We start from the raw sequence: 16,212 nt of genomic DNA, 5'->3' as shown, positions 1-16,212 counted from the left end.
GACGAGACCAGTGAAATCAAGTCACTTGCTGAATGTAACTCTGTTTCCAAGTGGCAGAGCTGGTATTAGAACCCAGGGCTGTGTGGCTTCAGTGTGACACCCACAACCACTGCCTGATAGGGGCTCCCATGGGCAATGTGTGTCGTGGAGGAGGTCAGATCTTGAAAAGTCAGGCCTTCTGCAGATCCTGAGAAGCTAAATAAACCAGCCAGTTCCTTCTCGAGTGGATACAAATTTAAAAGTTTGGGAGAAAAAGGGAAAGAGAGGTGACAAAGAGGGGCAAGCCCGGTATCCCAGGGTGGAGACTAAGAACAGGAGCTCGGAAGTCAGACAAAAAGGGTGCGGATCCTCCTCATTTTCCACCTAAGGAAACGGAGGCCCAGGAGAGCGGCCCCGCACAGTGAGCAGAAGAACAGCACTTCACAGCAGGTGGAATTGCGAGTTTCCGGTCGCGGAACCTATCGTACCCCCATACCGCCCCGTGGGTTTTCCACCCGCTACTCCCGCCTGTCGCCCAGCCCCGCCCCTATGGCTACCTATTGGCTGCTGAGTGCACGAGACCAACACAGGAGCCAGCCAATGGGGGTGACCCACGGCGCGTCTTTCCCGGGGAAGCAGACACAGGGGCTAGAACCCGGAAGTGCGAAGCGGGACAAGTCGGGTAAACCAATCGGTCGCGACGAGGATGGCGGGCCGACCAATTGCAAGTCGCCGGGGGCGGGGCCAGAGGGCTGGCGGCGGAGCGGGGCCTGGGAGCCGGTGGCTGCGGAGCCTCTGAGCGCTTGGAAGGCGGCCGCAGGGGTCGGGCAGCAGCGCGCGGTAGGAGGGGGCGAGCCCCAGGGGCTCGGAATGGGCAAGCTGGGCAGGGGGCAGCGGGAAGTGAGGCCTGGGCGGAATTCAGAGGGACCTAAGTCCAGCCACTTCACCCCTCTGGGCCTCAGTTTCCCCCTTCCTAGAGTAGTGAGGGGTGAGATGTTCTTATCTCCTGCCTCCCCCGCGCAGACCCGGGTCCCTGGAGAACCCCAGCCCTCTCAGAGCACCTGGACGAAGCAGTGACCCATACCCTCTTCCAAAACCCGACAGCACGCCCAGCGTACCCCGGTTAGAGCGCAGACCGGGCCATTTCAGGTGTATCAACGAGCCAGGCTCCCTCATTAGACTCCAAGCCCTGGGCGATCAGAAACCTAATCAGTCATTTCTGGGTCTTGGAGGCCCAGCACCAGGAGCAGGCTGGAGCAGGGGTGCATGGGTCCTGGTTGGAAACAGAGGCTAAGACCTGGGTGCTCTTCCCAGATGTACTGGGGATGCCATTCATTCCTGGCGCTTCTGTTTACTACCGTGGCCTTCTAGAGATTGACTTACTCTGCTTTAGTTTCTCTTGTCTGTAAAATGGAGTTGGGGGTAGCTTTCCTTCGTAAGGTGTTTATGTTTGAGATAATGCATGGCTAGCACTCAGCTTAGTGCTCAGTACACCATAGTTGCCCAATAAATGCTTATTGTTAGCATAATGGTGCTTGCATACCTGACCCCTCCACTCCCGCTGCCAGCCCAAAGCACATGCCCACTGTCCTGTGGGGGGGTGAGTGGTCACCCACTCCGGCCCACAGCTTGAGTTCCTTCTGAGATGCTTGTACTGCCCAAGCTCTAGGTGAGATCCTTTCTGGACAGGTCAGGAAGGCAGGCTAGAGAGGGGAGCAGCACTGTAGCTAATACCAGGATGTGGGCATGAATTGACGGCCACCACGAGGCAGCAAATCAGGCCACCAAACAGCTGTGCGTATCAAAGACTAGACCTCAGGACTGCTTTGGCCAATCTGGGTATGTGTGTGGTCAGAGACCTGTGGTCAAGGGAGGGGACTTCAGAGCCATGGTTTCCTGAATTCAAGTCCTAAGGCTGTCACTTACTCACTGGGTGACTTTGGGCAAGGGGCTTCATCTCTCTGAGCCTGTTTCCTCATGTGGAGAAGTGGGATGACTGTGGCCATCAGCTCCTGTTGAAGATTGCAAGAGATACTATGAGGTCCTTAATGCTTGGCCCAGGGCCTGGCACATAGTAAGTGCTCAGTAAATGTTGAGTGCCATGGCATTATTTTTCAGAGTCACGGGGCCCTGGAAGGGCACCTGTCCTCCAGGCTGGCCCCTTCACATTTATATCCACTTCCTGCCTTGCCCCAACCCCTGGTCATAGTGAAATAGGAGGTGTGGGAGCCTCCAAGCCCCCTCTGAATTCAGAAACTTACCTGGATCGTGCCCGCTTCCCCTGCCTCACCTACAACTCTTGGTTCCCTGCAGATCTTGTTCTCGGGCAACTGAATATGTGCAGGGGGCCCACCCCTGAGTCCAGATGACACTCATGCCGATGGCTTCAGTGATGGCAGTGACTGAACCAAAATGGGTCTCCGTCTGGGGCCGCTTCCTGTGGGTTATGCTGCTGAGCATGGTGCTGGGGTCTCTGCTGGCACTGCTGCTGCCACTGGGGGCCTTAGAAGAGCAGTGTCTAACCGTGCTCAAGGGCTTCTACCTGCTCCGGAGCAAGCTGGACAGGGTGCAGCATGCCGTCACCAAGTGCAGCAGACCATCCACAGAACTCACGGTCACCTCCAGGGACCCGGCATTGCTGGCGGTCAAGACCAAGGCCTCTCCAGGTAAGGCAGACTGGACACCACTCCTCACCACTTCTTAACTGGATAGCTGTGTGGAGTGCCTGCAGGGTACAGGGTACTCGGCGAACAAGTCTGCCCCGAGCTCCCAGCCTACACAAATGGATAGCTGGCTAAAATAACAAGTGTCACCAGCGGTGATGGGGAGACGGGGGAGCACACCAGGTGGGCTCCCTGGAGGGGATGCCTGAGCTGAGACCCCACTGTAAACAGGAAAAGGCATGAGGGGCAAGTACAACCAGGCGGCGACCAGAGGGTGAGAGAGCCTGAGGATGTGAGGAAAAGCAGTCCCGTGTGTGGCGGACACACAGCAGGTGGAGGGCTGATGATGGGAGGGCTAGATCTAGAGCAGTTTCTCTCCCTCCACACTGTCCTCTGGGGTGCATTGCAGGCTACTGAGCAGGCTCTCTGGGCTCTGCCCACTGGATGCCAGTAGCACCCCCCCAAACTGTGACAACCCAACAAGTCTTCATACACTGCCAGCTGTCCCCGAGAGGGGCAAAATCACCCCTGGTTGAGAACCACTGGGTTAAAAGATTTGAAGAACAGCCCAGAGATGGGGAAACCTCCAGAGCCTAGCATCAGGGGGAGCTGTTAACAGCCTAGGCCTGAGAGGCCAGGGGCCAGGGCCAGCATCACCAGGACTGACACAGGACAGCAGAGAGTGGAGAATACAGGAGAGCCACCTAACAGGAGCTGTAGCCACAGCCACTCACTGCAGCACTCACAAAGCAGGGGGCCAGGGAATCCAGGCGGTATCTCCTAGGGCAGAGAACGGCTTTGGGGACACACAAAGACCAGCTGCGGGGCACAAATGGATCAATATGTGTAGCGTGGAACGGTGAGCAAGGGGCTAGAATGAGCCCCCTGAAGGCCCAGCACAGGGGACAGCTCCCCTGAACATTCTTTTCCCACCCCCCACCCTCTCTGCCAATGCTTCTCTGGCTCTTTTCTAGCTGGTAAGTTGGAAGCCAAAGCAGCTCTGAACCAAGCCCTGGAGATGAAACGCCAAGGCAAGCGGGGAAAGGCCCACAAGCTCTTCCTACACGCCCTCAAAATGGACCCGGACTTCGTGGATGCGCTCAACGAGTTTGGCATCTTTTCAGAAGAGGATAAGGACATCATCCAGGCGGATTACTTATACACCAGAGCGTTGACCATCTCTCCATACCATGAGAAAGCGCTGGTCAACCGGGACCGGACGCTGCCGCTGGTCGAGGAGATCGACCAGAGGTATTTTAGCATCATCGACAGCAAAGTGAAGAAGGTCATGTCCATCCCCAAGGGCAACTCCGCACTGCGCCGGGTCATGGAGGAAACTTACTACCATCACATCTACCATACGGTTGCGATCGAGGGCAACACCCTCACCCTCTCAGAAATCAGGCACATCCTGGAGACCCGCTACGCTGTGCCGGGGAAAAGCCTGGAGGAGCAGAACGAGGTCATTGGCATGCACGCAGCCATGACGTACATCAACACAACACTAGTCTCCCGCATCGGGTCTGTCACCATCAGCGACGTGCTGGAGATTCATAGACGGGTGCTGGGTTACGTGGATCCGGTGGAAGCTGGCAGGTTTCGGACAACACAGGTTCTCGTGGGACACCACATCCCTCCCCATCCTCAAGATGTGGAAAAGCAGATGCAGGAGTTCATCCAATGGCTCAACTCCGAGGACGCCATGAATCTGCACCCAGTGGAGTTTGCGGCCTTGGCCCATTATAAACTGGTTTACATCCACCCTTTCATCGACGGCAACGGAAGGACCTCACGCCTGCTGATGAACCTCATACTGATGCAGGCGGGCTACCCGCCCATCACCATCCGCAAGGAGCAGAGGTCGGAGTACTACCACGTACTGGAGGTCGCCAATGAAGGTGACGTGAGGCCATTCATCCGCTTCATTGCCAAGTGTACGGAGACCACTCTGGACACCCTGCTCTTTGCCACAACGGAGTACCCGGTGGCACTACCTGAAGCCAAACCCAACCACTCCGGGTTTAAGGAGACCCTGCCTGTGAAGCCCTAACCCTGGAAATCCTCCCTGGGTGACAAGGGATGTCCCAAGGCAGGGGAAACCTTACCATTTCTAGAAACCTACTTGTCTCCTGAAGCAGGAGACAGAAAAAGAACTTTCTTTACCTCCAGATGGTTCAGTTCAGAAAAAGAAAACCTAAATTATTAAGCTTAAGCCTTATCTCTAAGGTGACTTACAATTCAGCCCAAGTTATTATTTATTTTCTTCTGTGGGTCTAGTAAATGTTGTGTGGTGTCTGTTGTCTGCACTGGTGGCCCGAAGGAGGCTTTGGGGGCATCAGTGCTTTGTGTGTGACCAGAACACAGGTTCTGGAGCAGAATTTGCACTCAAGTGGGGAGAGGCCAGAAGTATGGAAGGAGGTCCAGAAGCCATAGGAGAAACTCCTCCAAGTGCCCTATGACTTGACCTGAGAGGTCAGCACTCTTGGGGAGAACCTGGTCCCGGTTTTGAGAAATGACTGAAAGCTTGCTTCTACAAAGAGTTGGGCGTTGTGACTAATTCTCACTGGTAGAGCAAACTTTGGAGATATGAAATAAACAATGTTGACAACATTTCTAGTTAGATACCTTGCTCATTTCAAGGAGTTCCTTGAGTCCTACCTAGTTAGTTCGCAGACTCTAATACCAGAGGCTGTTATGTTCCCTCATCAAGACTATTTTTCTAATTAAGAATAGTGGAGTGGCCGGTTAGGTTTTCTCTGTGTATAAAATGTTTCTTGCACTTCGTTTGCAGCAACTCAGACCAGACGTTTTAGTCTACAAGTCCTCTGGGCTTGTCACGCAACTGAATCCTAGCACAGATTAGGTATTGCAAGAGTAGCCAAGTCTGCCCTCACCGACCCTTCAGTAGAACACCTCGTGTAGATATTCGAGAACACATCTGAGAAAACAGCTGCCACATCAACACCAAATAAGCCTTTTCGGTAACGAATTAGAGGGAGCTGCTAGCAAACCAAGAAAAACCTTTCACCCAGCTAGGAGGTGTCCCTGTTGTCACGCAGTCTTCCCCACTTACTGGCTCTGCGCCCACCTCCCCCAGCCCTGGTACTGTCCCGTGTCCCCTAGGGGAAGCTGAAGAGATTGCCTTGGAGTGGCCTTATTTTTCTAGCAACCCGTAAAATGATAAAATGTCCCATGTAACACGGCCAAGTTTCCAAGTCTTCATTCTATGGCAGAAGCCTCCTCTCTACCAGTAGCATGCTGGCCCAGGGGCCGAAATGGCTGCTGCTGCGCTGCTCAGACTCCAAATGGCCACAGCGGCAGAGCACGCTGTCATGCCCTGGGTCGGTGTCAGAATGTGGTGAACACATGCAAAGTGTGGCCCCTGACTTGGGAAGTCACACCCTGACAGCAAGGGGGTCACTCTTCTGAGGTGGCAGGTGTTTCTATAGTTACTTAACTGTGTAATAGGCACAGAGTAGCTTTCCGAACGATTAAGAAAAAGCTGTGTGAAGTGGCCCCAAGGGATATTCAGACCTTTATGAAAAGTATTTTCATACTCGTATGCTGCCATAAGGTCTCTCGGCAACCTGAACTCTCCTATCCTCTGGGTTTTAGAAGCGCGCCGAGAAAGCCTAACAGAAGTATATGCTTTGTCACAGAGAGAATCGTGCACTTTAGCTCTGTTGCAGAGGAGGTCATTTTAACAGATTACTGACTCTAATAAAGTATTTTATTATGTAAAGGCCTGTGACCCTGCTGTCTTATTCAGGCAGTGTTCCCGTCTGTCACAAGGATGAAGGAGGAATCCTCTCGGAACATCAAGCCCCGTTTGTACTGTGGTACGAGGCGCCCGTCTCGACCGGCAGAGGAGACGGAACTGTGGGGGGATGCCACCTACCTGCACCGGCAGGTCTGAAGCACTGGTCTTCCGCTAACACGCCAGTAACGCAAATGGTGTTTCGTGCTTCTCTTTACCATCAGTTCTTGATTTCCTGGGGAGAACACATAAACCCACTCACATGTTCCTGACAGTTCGTTTCTCGGACCGTCCACACCCTGAGCCCAAGTCTGAGTGGGTTCAATTCTGTAATAAGCCTGTGCTGACACAAGAGAGCATGAAGTGAGGGCCAAAGACAGGCCAACAGCAAGAGAGCAGAACAGTGAATGGGCAGCAGCGGGAGTGAAGCCATGTCAGCCTGGACTAGGGAGGAGATACTCAGGGCTCCTCGGTTGCAGGCCCTGCGTGTCCCCCATCCGCTCACCCCACCAACAAGCTTCCATGGGGTGAGGGTGAGGGATTGGGGGGCGGGGGGGTTGGTGCCCATTCCAAGGAACACAGGAGGGACCAGGGTCACAGCACACGTTCTTCTGGCCATTATGAATTTAATTCACATCTAACACCTAACAAAAAATGTTTTGTGAAAAGGAGAGACAAGGTGGAGGGGCCCTGTCAGATTAAAAGACTTCAGAGTTTATCAACCTACCCTAACTTCCCAAGGTAGGTGGGGGGATGCACTTATAAAACAGGAAACTAGGAATTTGGATAGTTGAGGACCTTAAGGCATTACTGCTCATGTTTCTAGGAGTAATGACAAAACCATGGCCTGTAGGGCCTAATCTCTTGGAGGCACTTGCTGTAGTCCCTGGTTGATAGGGCTGGCAGGCGGGGGGGTGGGGTGCTGTGATGTCTGACACAGCCTTCAACGTAACAGGGAGGGCAGTGCGGCAGAGATGAAGGACCCTGTGCTAGACGGATGCTGAAGCTCAAGGATGGGCACTAGAGTTCCTTTTGCTCTTCTGTCAACACTTCTGGATGACACTTCCAATTTCCCATTAAAATGTAGTAAAGGTGGGCCGCCTGGGTGGCTCAGTGGGTTAAGCTTCTGCCTTTGGCTCAGGTCATGATCTCAGGGTCCTGGGATCGAGCCCCGCATCGGGCTCTCTGCTCAGCAGGGAGCCTGCTTCCTCTTCTCTCTCTCTGCCTGCCTCTCTGCCTACTTGTGATCTCTCTCTGTCAAATAAATAAATAAAAATCTAAAAAAAAAAAATTTTTTTTTAAAGTAGTAAAGGCTGATGTACAAAAACTTAAAAACCAGATAAAGTGGGTTGATTTCTAGCATGCATGAAAGCATTTCCTGATTTCTCCCAGAGTGTCTTTATAAAAAAGTTCATTTCCCTACTGAACTGGCAACATGGCTTTTAAAGCAATAAATATTTAATAAGAGATGAAAGATAAAAAGTAAAGAAAGAAAGAAAGAAAACCCTAGAAACTGAAGGGCCAAAATGCAGGAAAGTCAAGTTTAAAACTGAAGACCCAGAACAACTGAAATGATTTAAATCAAAGCGACAACGGGATCTGACTTACGAAAGTTCTATTTACACATCTGTTAAGTAAAGCAAGTGCACCCATGTCAAGATCCAACCATGTTTGAATGCACATCTGAGTACCATTCAGCAAGAAGCGTTGAAGAGAACTTCAGTTTAATAAACAAAGCTAAGTGGGGAGAATTTAAGTTTGCACTTGACGTGGTATTTAAACAAAACCAAAGGGCTGAAACTCAGTATTTAGACAAAGAACACAGTTCACTAATCACTAGGCAAAGAAAATGGTCCAGAGCAGGTGGCACACAAAGCTCCCATCCATATAAAACAAAGGTCACAAATATTTTGCTTTCAGGAAACATAAAACAGTGGGCTGATGTGTCATTTACAAATACATAATATAAAAACGCACAACCCCCCCCCCAAACAAAAATCCACCAAATGTTTTTTATGTGACTTCCCCAATCCCCACCACCCCTTTACTAAAATAGGCCATTCTGGTGAATTACTAGCATCTGCCATTTTGTCTTTTAAAATTAAAAGAGTGACGGGCACATGAGCTGTGCAGGCTGTTAAGAGAAGTGTCTTATAAAAGGGGGCCAGAGCCGGCCAAAAACGTTTGGACAAGTAGGTCTCAAAATGGTGTGTTGAGTTTCACTTGTTTCTCACTCTGTAAGACACAAAAATAGCTTAAGAAACTACACACTGGGCCCAACCCATGGAGTGATCACTTTCCTCCCCTTGCCCTCAATATGAGGGAGCACTTCAAGCCTCTTTCCTTGGACACCCTCATCCCTTTCTGTCTAACCCCGAGGAAAATACACAGGAGGGGTGCTGCCCCGGGCCCTTCCATACCCAGAGTACAGCTGGGTGCTGGCTGCTCTTCCTGGCCAGCGTGCAGTAAGGCATTTCCCTTCTCCAGAGTCCCGTTCACTTTCTCAGAAGCAACTTGGCAAAATCGGCATTGGACATCTTGGGTGCCTCGGTGGCTGCTGAGGTGGTGACCGCTGGCTGCGGAGCAGGGCCGTTCTCCGCCTGGGCGACTGTCACACTTGGGCGCTGCAGGGCACGAGGCAGCAGGGAGAGCTGGGTTCTCCCCTTCCCTCGCCTGGAAGAACAAACACTGGATGTATTCTTGCAAAGCAATCACTCGTGGTTCCTGCTTCATTTGCAAAAATAAGCAAGGATGGCCTTGAATCACCCAAAGTTACAAAGTGAAGACCATAGTTTCTGGGCTCACTTCTATAGTTTATTAGTAGTAGAGAAGTTTCTCAGAGCGTGTAAAGTACCAAGTTAAGAGATGAAGAGTAAAAACCAGAGAAGGAAGATGATTCCTAGCCTCCGTAACTTTGACTAACAGGCAAAAACCAGTTTAACCGCCTTTTTCACAATTTGGGGAAAGACCAACCCTGTGCAACAGTCACATGTAGGCTAGATAAAAAACGCTATCCTCTTTCAGACCTCACCAAACTGCCTCACGATTTCGCTGTCTCCTTCCAACCAGGTGAAAAGCCAGATCTTCTCTGGTTACAGCCAGAGTGCAGATTACCGCAGCAAGCACACGGCTGTCAGGTTCAGAATCCACACATAGGGATTCTACCACCAAAGGAGACTAAAATAATCACTGCCTAGAAACCAAATGACCTCAAATAAACCACACCTGTAAACTGGCAAACACCAGGAAGGGTTCCACTTCCGGGTTTGAGCTCTGAGTGGACCCGCTCTGGGGAATGGCAGTGAGCATCCGCAGAGCAGCAGGCCCTGGCTTCCCGCCCCAGGTCGCTGTACCGGCAGGAAACAAATCCACTGTAGTGCTGGCCAGGGCCAACCTCATGCAGGGAACATGCACACACTTACGCTCCATAAATCTGCCGCGGCACCATGGCACCACCTGGAGTTTTCCTTGCCTCTGGCTTCTCTGGAACCTTCCTCTGGGGGGGATTGCTGATGGCCACTTTGATGACATTCTCTTTGATAGTCATGCCGTCCATCTTCAGTACAGCCTGTGATGCCTGGGACTCATTTTCATACTCCACATAGGCCAGGCCCTGAAAGAGGCAAGATCCAGAGTCAGATCAGGTGCAGGTGAGCCAGGACGCAACTTCCTGCCTCAGTCCAGAAGCCAGTACTGGGCAGGCACCCCGACATCAGGTTCCCTTCTCCACTACCATCCTTTGTCTATAGGTTTACACAATGACCCTACTCTTCCTCCCTGTTTCTGCAACTGACTGTAACTTCAGATAACCTTCGTGAGGTCGGCGTACCTTGTGCTTGCTCCAGCAAAAAAAAAAAAAAAAAAAAAGGAAAATATAAAAAAAATTAAAAAGGAACAAGAGGGAGGGAGGGACAGACAGACCAGTATAAATCCAGCAAGAGCAAATGAATGAGGCGGTTGGACACAGGATGAGTTCTCATGTCTGGGCCTTGGCTGCTCCTTACTTCATGCTCTTCACCTCTCCAGCAGCCCAGAGGGCTGGGGAAAGACAGGCAACTCAAACTCATGCCTAAACAACTAGTCAGAATATGGCATGAGAAGATGTCACAGGACGCTGAGGGAAGCCAGTGGGCAGACGGGATGGGGTCTTGGCCTGGAGGAGGTGCCGGCAGGCCTGGTGAAGAGGCGAGTTGGGCAGGAGGGCACACCCAGCCAGGGGTCTGCACTGTGGCCCGTTATTCATGGGAAGTTTTCTTACCCCAATGCCCTGCTCTTTTCAGTATAATTAGCTAGAAACAGGCTAATCTGACTCCAAATGCAAGTAGAGCCAAGTGTCCCTATTGTTAACTTGTCTGTTTCTCAGCAAACGAGCAACCCACTTAGAACCTAGTAATCCGAACAGATGGGCAAGTAGGTATGCCCAAGCCTCGGGAAGCTAACACCGTCTGCGCAGACGCTGACCTTCGGTTTCCCTGCCCGGTTGGTAACCAGCCTGATGTCCTTCACAGTGCCATGAGCCTTACAGATTTCTTCTAGTTCCTCTTTGGTGCAGGAAAAAGGCAGGCCCGAGACAAACAGCTTGTGTTTCTCCAGGGCAGTGCTATACCTGAACACCTACAGGAAGAAGGGAAGGAAAGAGTCAAACTCCCACGGCCCAACCCAGTGCACAATACTGTAGCCGGTACCAGACGTGGCCACAGGCTTCGCCCCAATCAGAGACCAGAGCTGACTCTGGCTGCTGCGAACTATTAATGGGGTCACTCTGGTCAGGTAACTTAAGCTCTCAAAGTCCCCACTCCCTCCCCGGACACGTGGCAGGAATGAAAGCCGCTATTCTGAGTAGGGGTGAGGATCCGACAAGGTTAATAGTAAATACTCCACACAGCCCTTGCCACTTTGCAACATTCAGTGGCAAGTAGCCATCATTACAATTCCTAATTTTCTTATCATTTGTCAACTAGCATGAGCTCGAACTGACCAAGCTGTGAGAAGACCCTGGTTAACGTCTAGCTCTTAAAAGACCATAGGTATTCCATATAAGTTCTAAATGTTAGCTGCGTGAGGCAAAGAGCGTTCAGTCGATCGACCGCAACCCAAAAGGGAAGGTGTTTTCTGCAGACCCACCTTGAAATCGGGATTTTTGCTCTTATCCACACAGGGGGAAACAAACATCGGCCTCCCTTCCACAGTCTTCCGGTCCAATTGCAGCGCCTGCAGGGCGGACTTCTCCTCTTTAAACTCCACATAGCAGTAGCCTCGGAAATCACCCCGGTTGCTGAAGATGGGGCGGATCTCCGCCACCTCCCCACAAGCCTCAAAGAGCGGCCGGAGCTTCACGTCTGGCTCGCCCAGGCTGTAGGGCAGGTTGCTGACGAAGACGGTGATGCTGTCCTTGCTGCTGTCATGGGGCACCTTGGGCACGTCCCTCTTCAGGGCAGCCGCCCTCTCCTTCTGCTTGGAGGGGGGGTCGACATCTACAGGCGCACTCTTCCCGAAGAGGCCTGTTTCTGCCTCTAGGTCCTGTGCTTCCCCGGCTAGAGAAGTGCTGTTCTCCACCTTCCTGCGTTTGGAAGGCTGCTCTACAGGGCAAAGGAAGAAAAGCAGCAATGTGGATGAACCGCTGATTCTCCTTGGTGAGGGGCTCGATGTGCGCCCTCCCCCCAGTGCGGACAGCAGGCCTGCACGGCTGCACGGGACATGCCCATTCCCGTCTCTGAGCCCAGCACGCACCACGCCCTCTGTCGAATCCTGCCTTGCCCACTCAGCTCGTCCTCTCCCTTTCTGGGCCCCGGGTACACTGATGTACGTGGACTAAATCAAGGGAGGCAGTAACACAAGTCCCAGCTAGCTATCCACTCTTATTCCACGGTGGACCCCTGAACGACACAGGCTTGAACTGCACAGGTGCACTTACATGCGGACTGTTTTGGATAAATACAATCTGTATTTTCTCTTCCTTGTGATTTTCGCAACAGTGTTTCCTTGACTCTAGCCTTACTATAAGCCTACCGTACAGAACACATAAAAACATATAAAATGTGTGAGTCAACTGTTTGTTTACATTATCCTGCTAAGGCTCCCAGTCAAAGTAGGCTATCAGCAGTTAAGTGTCTGGAGAATCAAAAGGTAAACAGGGCTAAACATGGATTTTTGACTGAGTAGGCGGTCAGCACCCTAAGCCCCAAGGTTCAAGGGTCAATTGCATAAAAGGTCAGCAGGTCTCAAAGTTCAGATGGCAAATTCTAGTACTGCTCTCCTAGAAAGCCTGGGGTAGCAGGAGAGGGATGGAGCCTGGGCACTTAAGGGGTTTTTTTGTTTGTTTGTTTTTTAACATTTTAATTACTTATTTGAGACAGCAAGAGAAAGCATGTGCAGGTATGTGAGCAGGGGAGAGGCAGAGGGAGAGGGAAAGCACCTCAAGCAGACTCTGCACTGAGCAAGGACCCCAACATGGGGCTCAATCCTGTAACCCTGAGTTCATGACCTGGGCTGAAACCAACAGTTGGGACACGTAACCAACTGAACCCCCAGGCGCCCCTGGGGACTGCATTTAAACAGGCACCTAGGTAACTCTGACTATGCACTCCACAGGCCACACCCTGCAAAGTACTGTAATTCCTCTACGTTCACTGTTGTCTTGTGTCCTTCAGCAGAGCTGAATAACATTCTACACCAACCCATCTGCCCCACGGCCTGCAGAGGGTTAGTACTGAAAGCCAGCTGCATTGGCCCCACTTCCAGATCTTTCCCTCAATTCCCCACTGCTTTCCTAATGAAGTCTAACCAGTGCACACCACCGGCTACCCCAGTCTCACCTACCCCAGCACACAGCCCTCAGCACGCACCAGGGCTCTAACAAACTCATTTGCTGCTCAGGGACAATTCCAGGGTGTTCTGTGCCCCGTGCATTGCTGACAGTGGCGCTCTGTCTGGCTTACCCCTCCTTTCCTTTGCGCTTGACAGTCACCCACTCCCACCTCCAGACGCTGAGGTGCATGAAGTCTTTCCTGCAGGGAGCTGACCCATCAGAGCCTCCTTTGGCCTCCACCAGTAATCCAGGCTGTCCTCTCCCATGATCCTGATCATACGCCACTGCAGTCACACATCACATCTGCCTTCCCCATGGGGCACCTGGGTGGCTCAGTGGGTTACGCCTCTGCCTTCAGCTCAGGTCATGATCCCGGAGTCCTGGGATCGAGCCCCACATCGGGCTCTCTGCTCAGCAGGGAGCCTGCTTCCCCCTCTGTCTGCCTGCCTCCCTGCCTACTTGTGATATCTCTCTCTCTCTCTCCCCTCCCCCCGTCAAGTAAATAAATAAATAAGTTTTTAAAGAAACAAAAAAAACCCCATCTGCCTTCCCCTGCAGCCCTGAAGACTAGTGAGCTACCCAGCCATGGTCATTTCAAGGTGCATAAGAACGGCCCCTCTGGCTGACACCTTTGTACTAGGAAAACACCTGCAGTCCTTGAATGTCCACAAATAATGCTTTCCCTTGCCGGATGTTCCTAACCCACACCTGCCCACCCCTCAAATGGCAGAGGGGAGAGAAGCCCCAGCTGGAAACTCCACCAAGTCAAAACCACCTGGTGTGCTGAGCAAGGCAGGTGTGTGCGCAGGCTGCAGTGTGGGATGCTGGAACCTGAGTGGATGAAAGGCAGGGACAGCCAGGCTGTGGGAGCTTGAGCAGGGTGAAGGGGCACCACACAGGAGGCAGGTGGAGCAGGCAATGGCACTGTGGACGGAGAGGAGCCCGGGTGGATGGGTGCGAGCAGCTACAGGGCAGTGCTAGGCGGATGGCAGGGAACCTGAGCAGGGGGAGGACGCCGCCCACGTGGATGACAGGCAGAGAAAGGAAGGGAGACAGGGCACTGTGTGAGCAACTTATTCAAGGCTGGTTCAAGACAGAAGTTCTCTGTACAGTGTTTGTAACTGCTCTGGAAGTTAGAGATTTTCCCAAATAACATTTCCAGAAAGCCCTACCTTCTTCATCATCTCCCCACTCCTTCTCATCATCCTCTTCTGCTTTGTGCTTATCTGCGCCTCTGGTCTTTTTCTTCTTTTTCAATGCTTTCTTCTCGGCCCGTGCCTTCTTCCGCTGTTCGGCCTTTTCTTCTTCTTGCTGGGCGAAGGCTGCTTCCTTCTCTGCAGCCTGGGAAGATGGGAACATTGGACGCATCACTAGGACGCAGCGACTGCAGGAACTCTATGGGCCCATGACGAGCAGTGAGGAAAGGGGATGCAGGGAGTGGAAATTTGCTACCCCAGAGAAAGCAGAGGTCATGAGGAAGAGGAAGAAGAGGACGGCATGCTCACAACTTTCCCTGCCAGGGCTTATTCAGTCTTCTTAGGATTCCGTACCTCCTATCTACAGAATGTTCTGCAACATCCCCAGGAATTACCAAAAGAAAGAAAACAAAGTATAAAACTGGGGCTCTAATTAATTTGGATGTGTTTACCTTCCATTCACAGGGCTGATTGAGGCTCCACTCTTAACTTTTCCATCTATATCCCAGTAAACTTTACGTCCTGAACTCCCCAACTATATAACGTTTTCATTGTCAGGGCTAAAATTCTAAGCCAAACCAAGTAAATGATAAAAGACAGGCTTACATACACTGATTCAAGTATTTCACGAATATTCCCTGAGGAAAAGATACTTCTTAGGAAGACCTCAGAGGTTCTGACAAACATTCATACCACCCGCAAAGTAGCTAGCTGAGCTTCGAGACTTGAATAGCATCGTTACCTTAATTCTCTGCTCATTAACACGAGCTAGTCGAGTTTCGGTTTTCTGAACAGCTATATCCCAATCTTCTAGGGTACCTTGACAGAAACAGAAGCAAACCGTCACGTTTTAGAATTTTAAAGGATAGAATAATAGAAAATTTTCTTAATTCCCCACCACCACAAGAGATCTCTCCCATGAGGAATAAGAACTGTAGAGCTTGTTCCCACTTCCAGATTTCCTTACTGTGGGCTTGAACTTTTTAGAATTTGAACAGTTCTTCCAGATGTGGTGTTTTGGTTTTTTTTTTAACATTTTATTTATCTGAGAGAGAAAGAAGAGACAAAGCATGAGCAGAGGGAGGGAGAGGAACAGAGTGAGTGGGAAAAGCAAACTCCCTGCTGAGCAGGGAGAATGTGGGGCTTGATCCCAGGACTCCAGGATCATGACCTGAGCAGAAGGCAGACGGCAGACTTCTAACCAACTAAGCCACCCGAGCACCCCCCTCTAGGTATATTTAAAACATCCCCTCTCCTGGGGCACCTGGGTGGCTCAGTCAGTGGAGCAGCCAACTCCTGATTTCACCTCAGGTCATGATCTCAGGGTTCTGGGATTGAGCCCTGTGTATCTCCCTCTGCCCCTCCCCACGCCCTCCACTCAAGCGTGTTCCCCGTGTGCTCGCATTCTCCCTCTAATCTTAGAAAAAAATCCTTTTTTAATGACCTGAAAACCAGAATATGATGTTATTCTCATTAGCTAAGATTATGAAGACATTCTCATGTAAAAGGTACAAGACATGACATGTATAAGAAGACTGAAGGGTTTTAAAAGCTGCTCAAATGATAAATGTTGGGGTTTTTTTTAAGGTTTTATTTATTTATTTGACAAACAGAGATCACAAGTAGGCAGAGAGGCAGGCGGCGGGGGGGGGGGGAGCGGGGGGAACACGCTCCCTGCTGAGCAGAGAGCCCAATGTGGGGCTCAATCCCAGGACCCTGGGATCATGACCTGAGCCGAAGGCAGAGGCTTTAACCCACTGAGCAACCCAGGCACCCATGGGGTGTTTTTTAATTTGCTGTTGTTACGTG

General features: G+C 51.4%; 2 protein-coding genes across 6 annotated transcripts in view; one reads left to right on the top strand and one right to left on the bottom strand.

The window, feature by feature from the left end:
- Positions 1-745: 745 nt before the first annotated feature.
- Positions 746-6,381, top strand: FICD (FIC domain protein adenylyltransferase). 3 transcript variants are annotated; one of them, XM_046024494.1, is made up of 3 exons: positions 746-819; positions 2,293-2,645; positions 3,617-6,379. In XM_046024494.1, the coding sequence occupies exons 2-3, from the start codon at positions 2,345-2,347 to the stop codon at positions 4,690-4,692; spliced, it is 1,377 nt and encodes a 458-aa protein (XP_045880450.1). In that variant the 5' UTR covers positions 746-819; positions 2,293-2,344; the 3' UTR covers positions 4,693-6,379. The 3 variants fall into 3 exon arrangements, with proteins under 3 accessions (XP_045880450.1, XP_045880451.1, XP_045880452.1); XM_046024495.1 differs by lacking the exon at positions 746-819 and adding an exon at positions 830-1,818 and having other exon boundaries at positions 3,617-6,381; XM_046024496.1 differs by lacking the exon at positions 746-819 and adding an exon at positions 1,858-2,053 and having other exon boundaries at positions 3,617-6,381.
- Positions 6,382-6,502: 121 nt separating this feature from the next.
- Positions 6,503-16,212, bottom strand: part of SART3 (spliceosome associated factor 3, U4/U6 recycling protein) — a 38,605-nt gene continuing 28,895 nt past the window's right edge. For 2 of the 3 annotated variants that reach the window (XM_046024491.1, XM_046024492.1), the window contains exons 14-19: positions 15,146-15,222; positions 14,380-14,548; positions 11,524-11,978; positions 10,861-11,013; positions 9,822-10,012; positions 7,998-9,072 (exon numbers count right to left, since the gene is read on the bottom strand). In XM_046024491.1, coding sequence (XP_045880447.1) covers positions 8,895-9,072; positions 9,822-10,012; positions 10,861-11,013; positions 11,524-11,978; positions 14,380-14,548; positions 15,146-15,222 — 1,223 coding nt within the window. In that variant the 3' untranslated portion in view covers positions 7,998-8,894. Of the gene's footprint in view, positions 6,635-7,997; positions 9,073-9,821; positions 10,013-10,860; positions 11,014-11,523; positions 11,979-14,379; positions 14,549-15,145; positions 15,223-16,212 lie in introns of those variants that run through there. The other variant, XR_006821012.1, reaches the window with a different exon arrangement.

The sequence above is a fragment of the Meles meles genome, chromosome 12, assembly GCF_922984935.1.
Source record: "Meles meles chromosome 12, mMelMel3.1 paternal haplotype, whole genome shotgun sequence".
In the NCBI taxonomy this organism is placed as follows: Eukaryota; Metazoa; Chordata; class Mammalia; order Carnivora; family Mustelidae; genus Meles; species Meles meles.
Note: the sequence above shows the minus strand (reverse complement) of the source record. Positions and strands in the feature narration are given on the sequence as shown.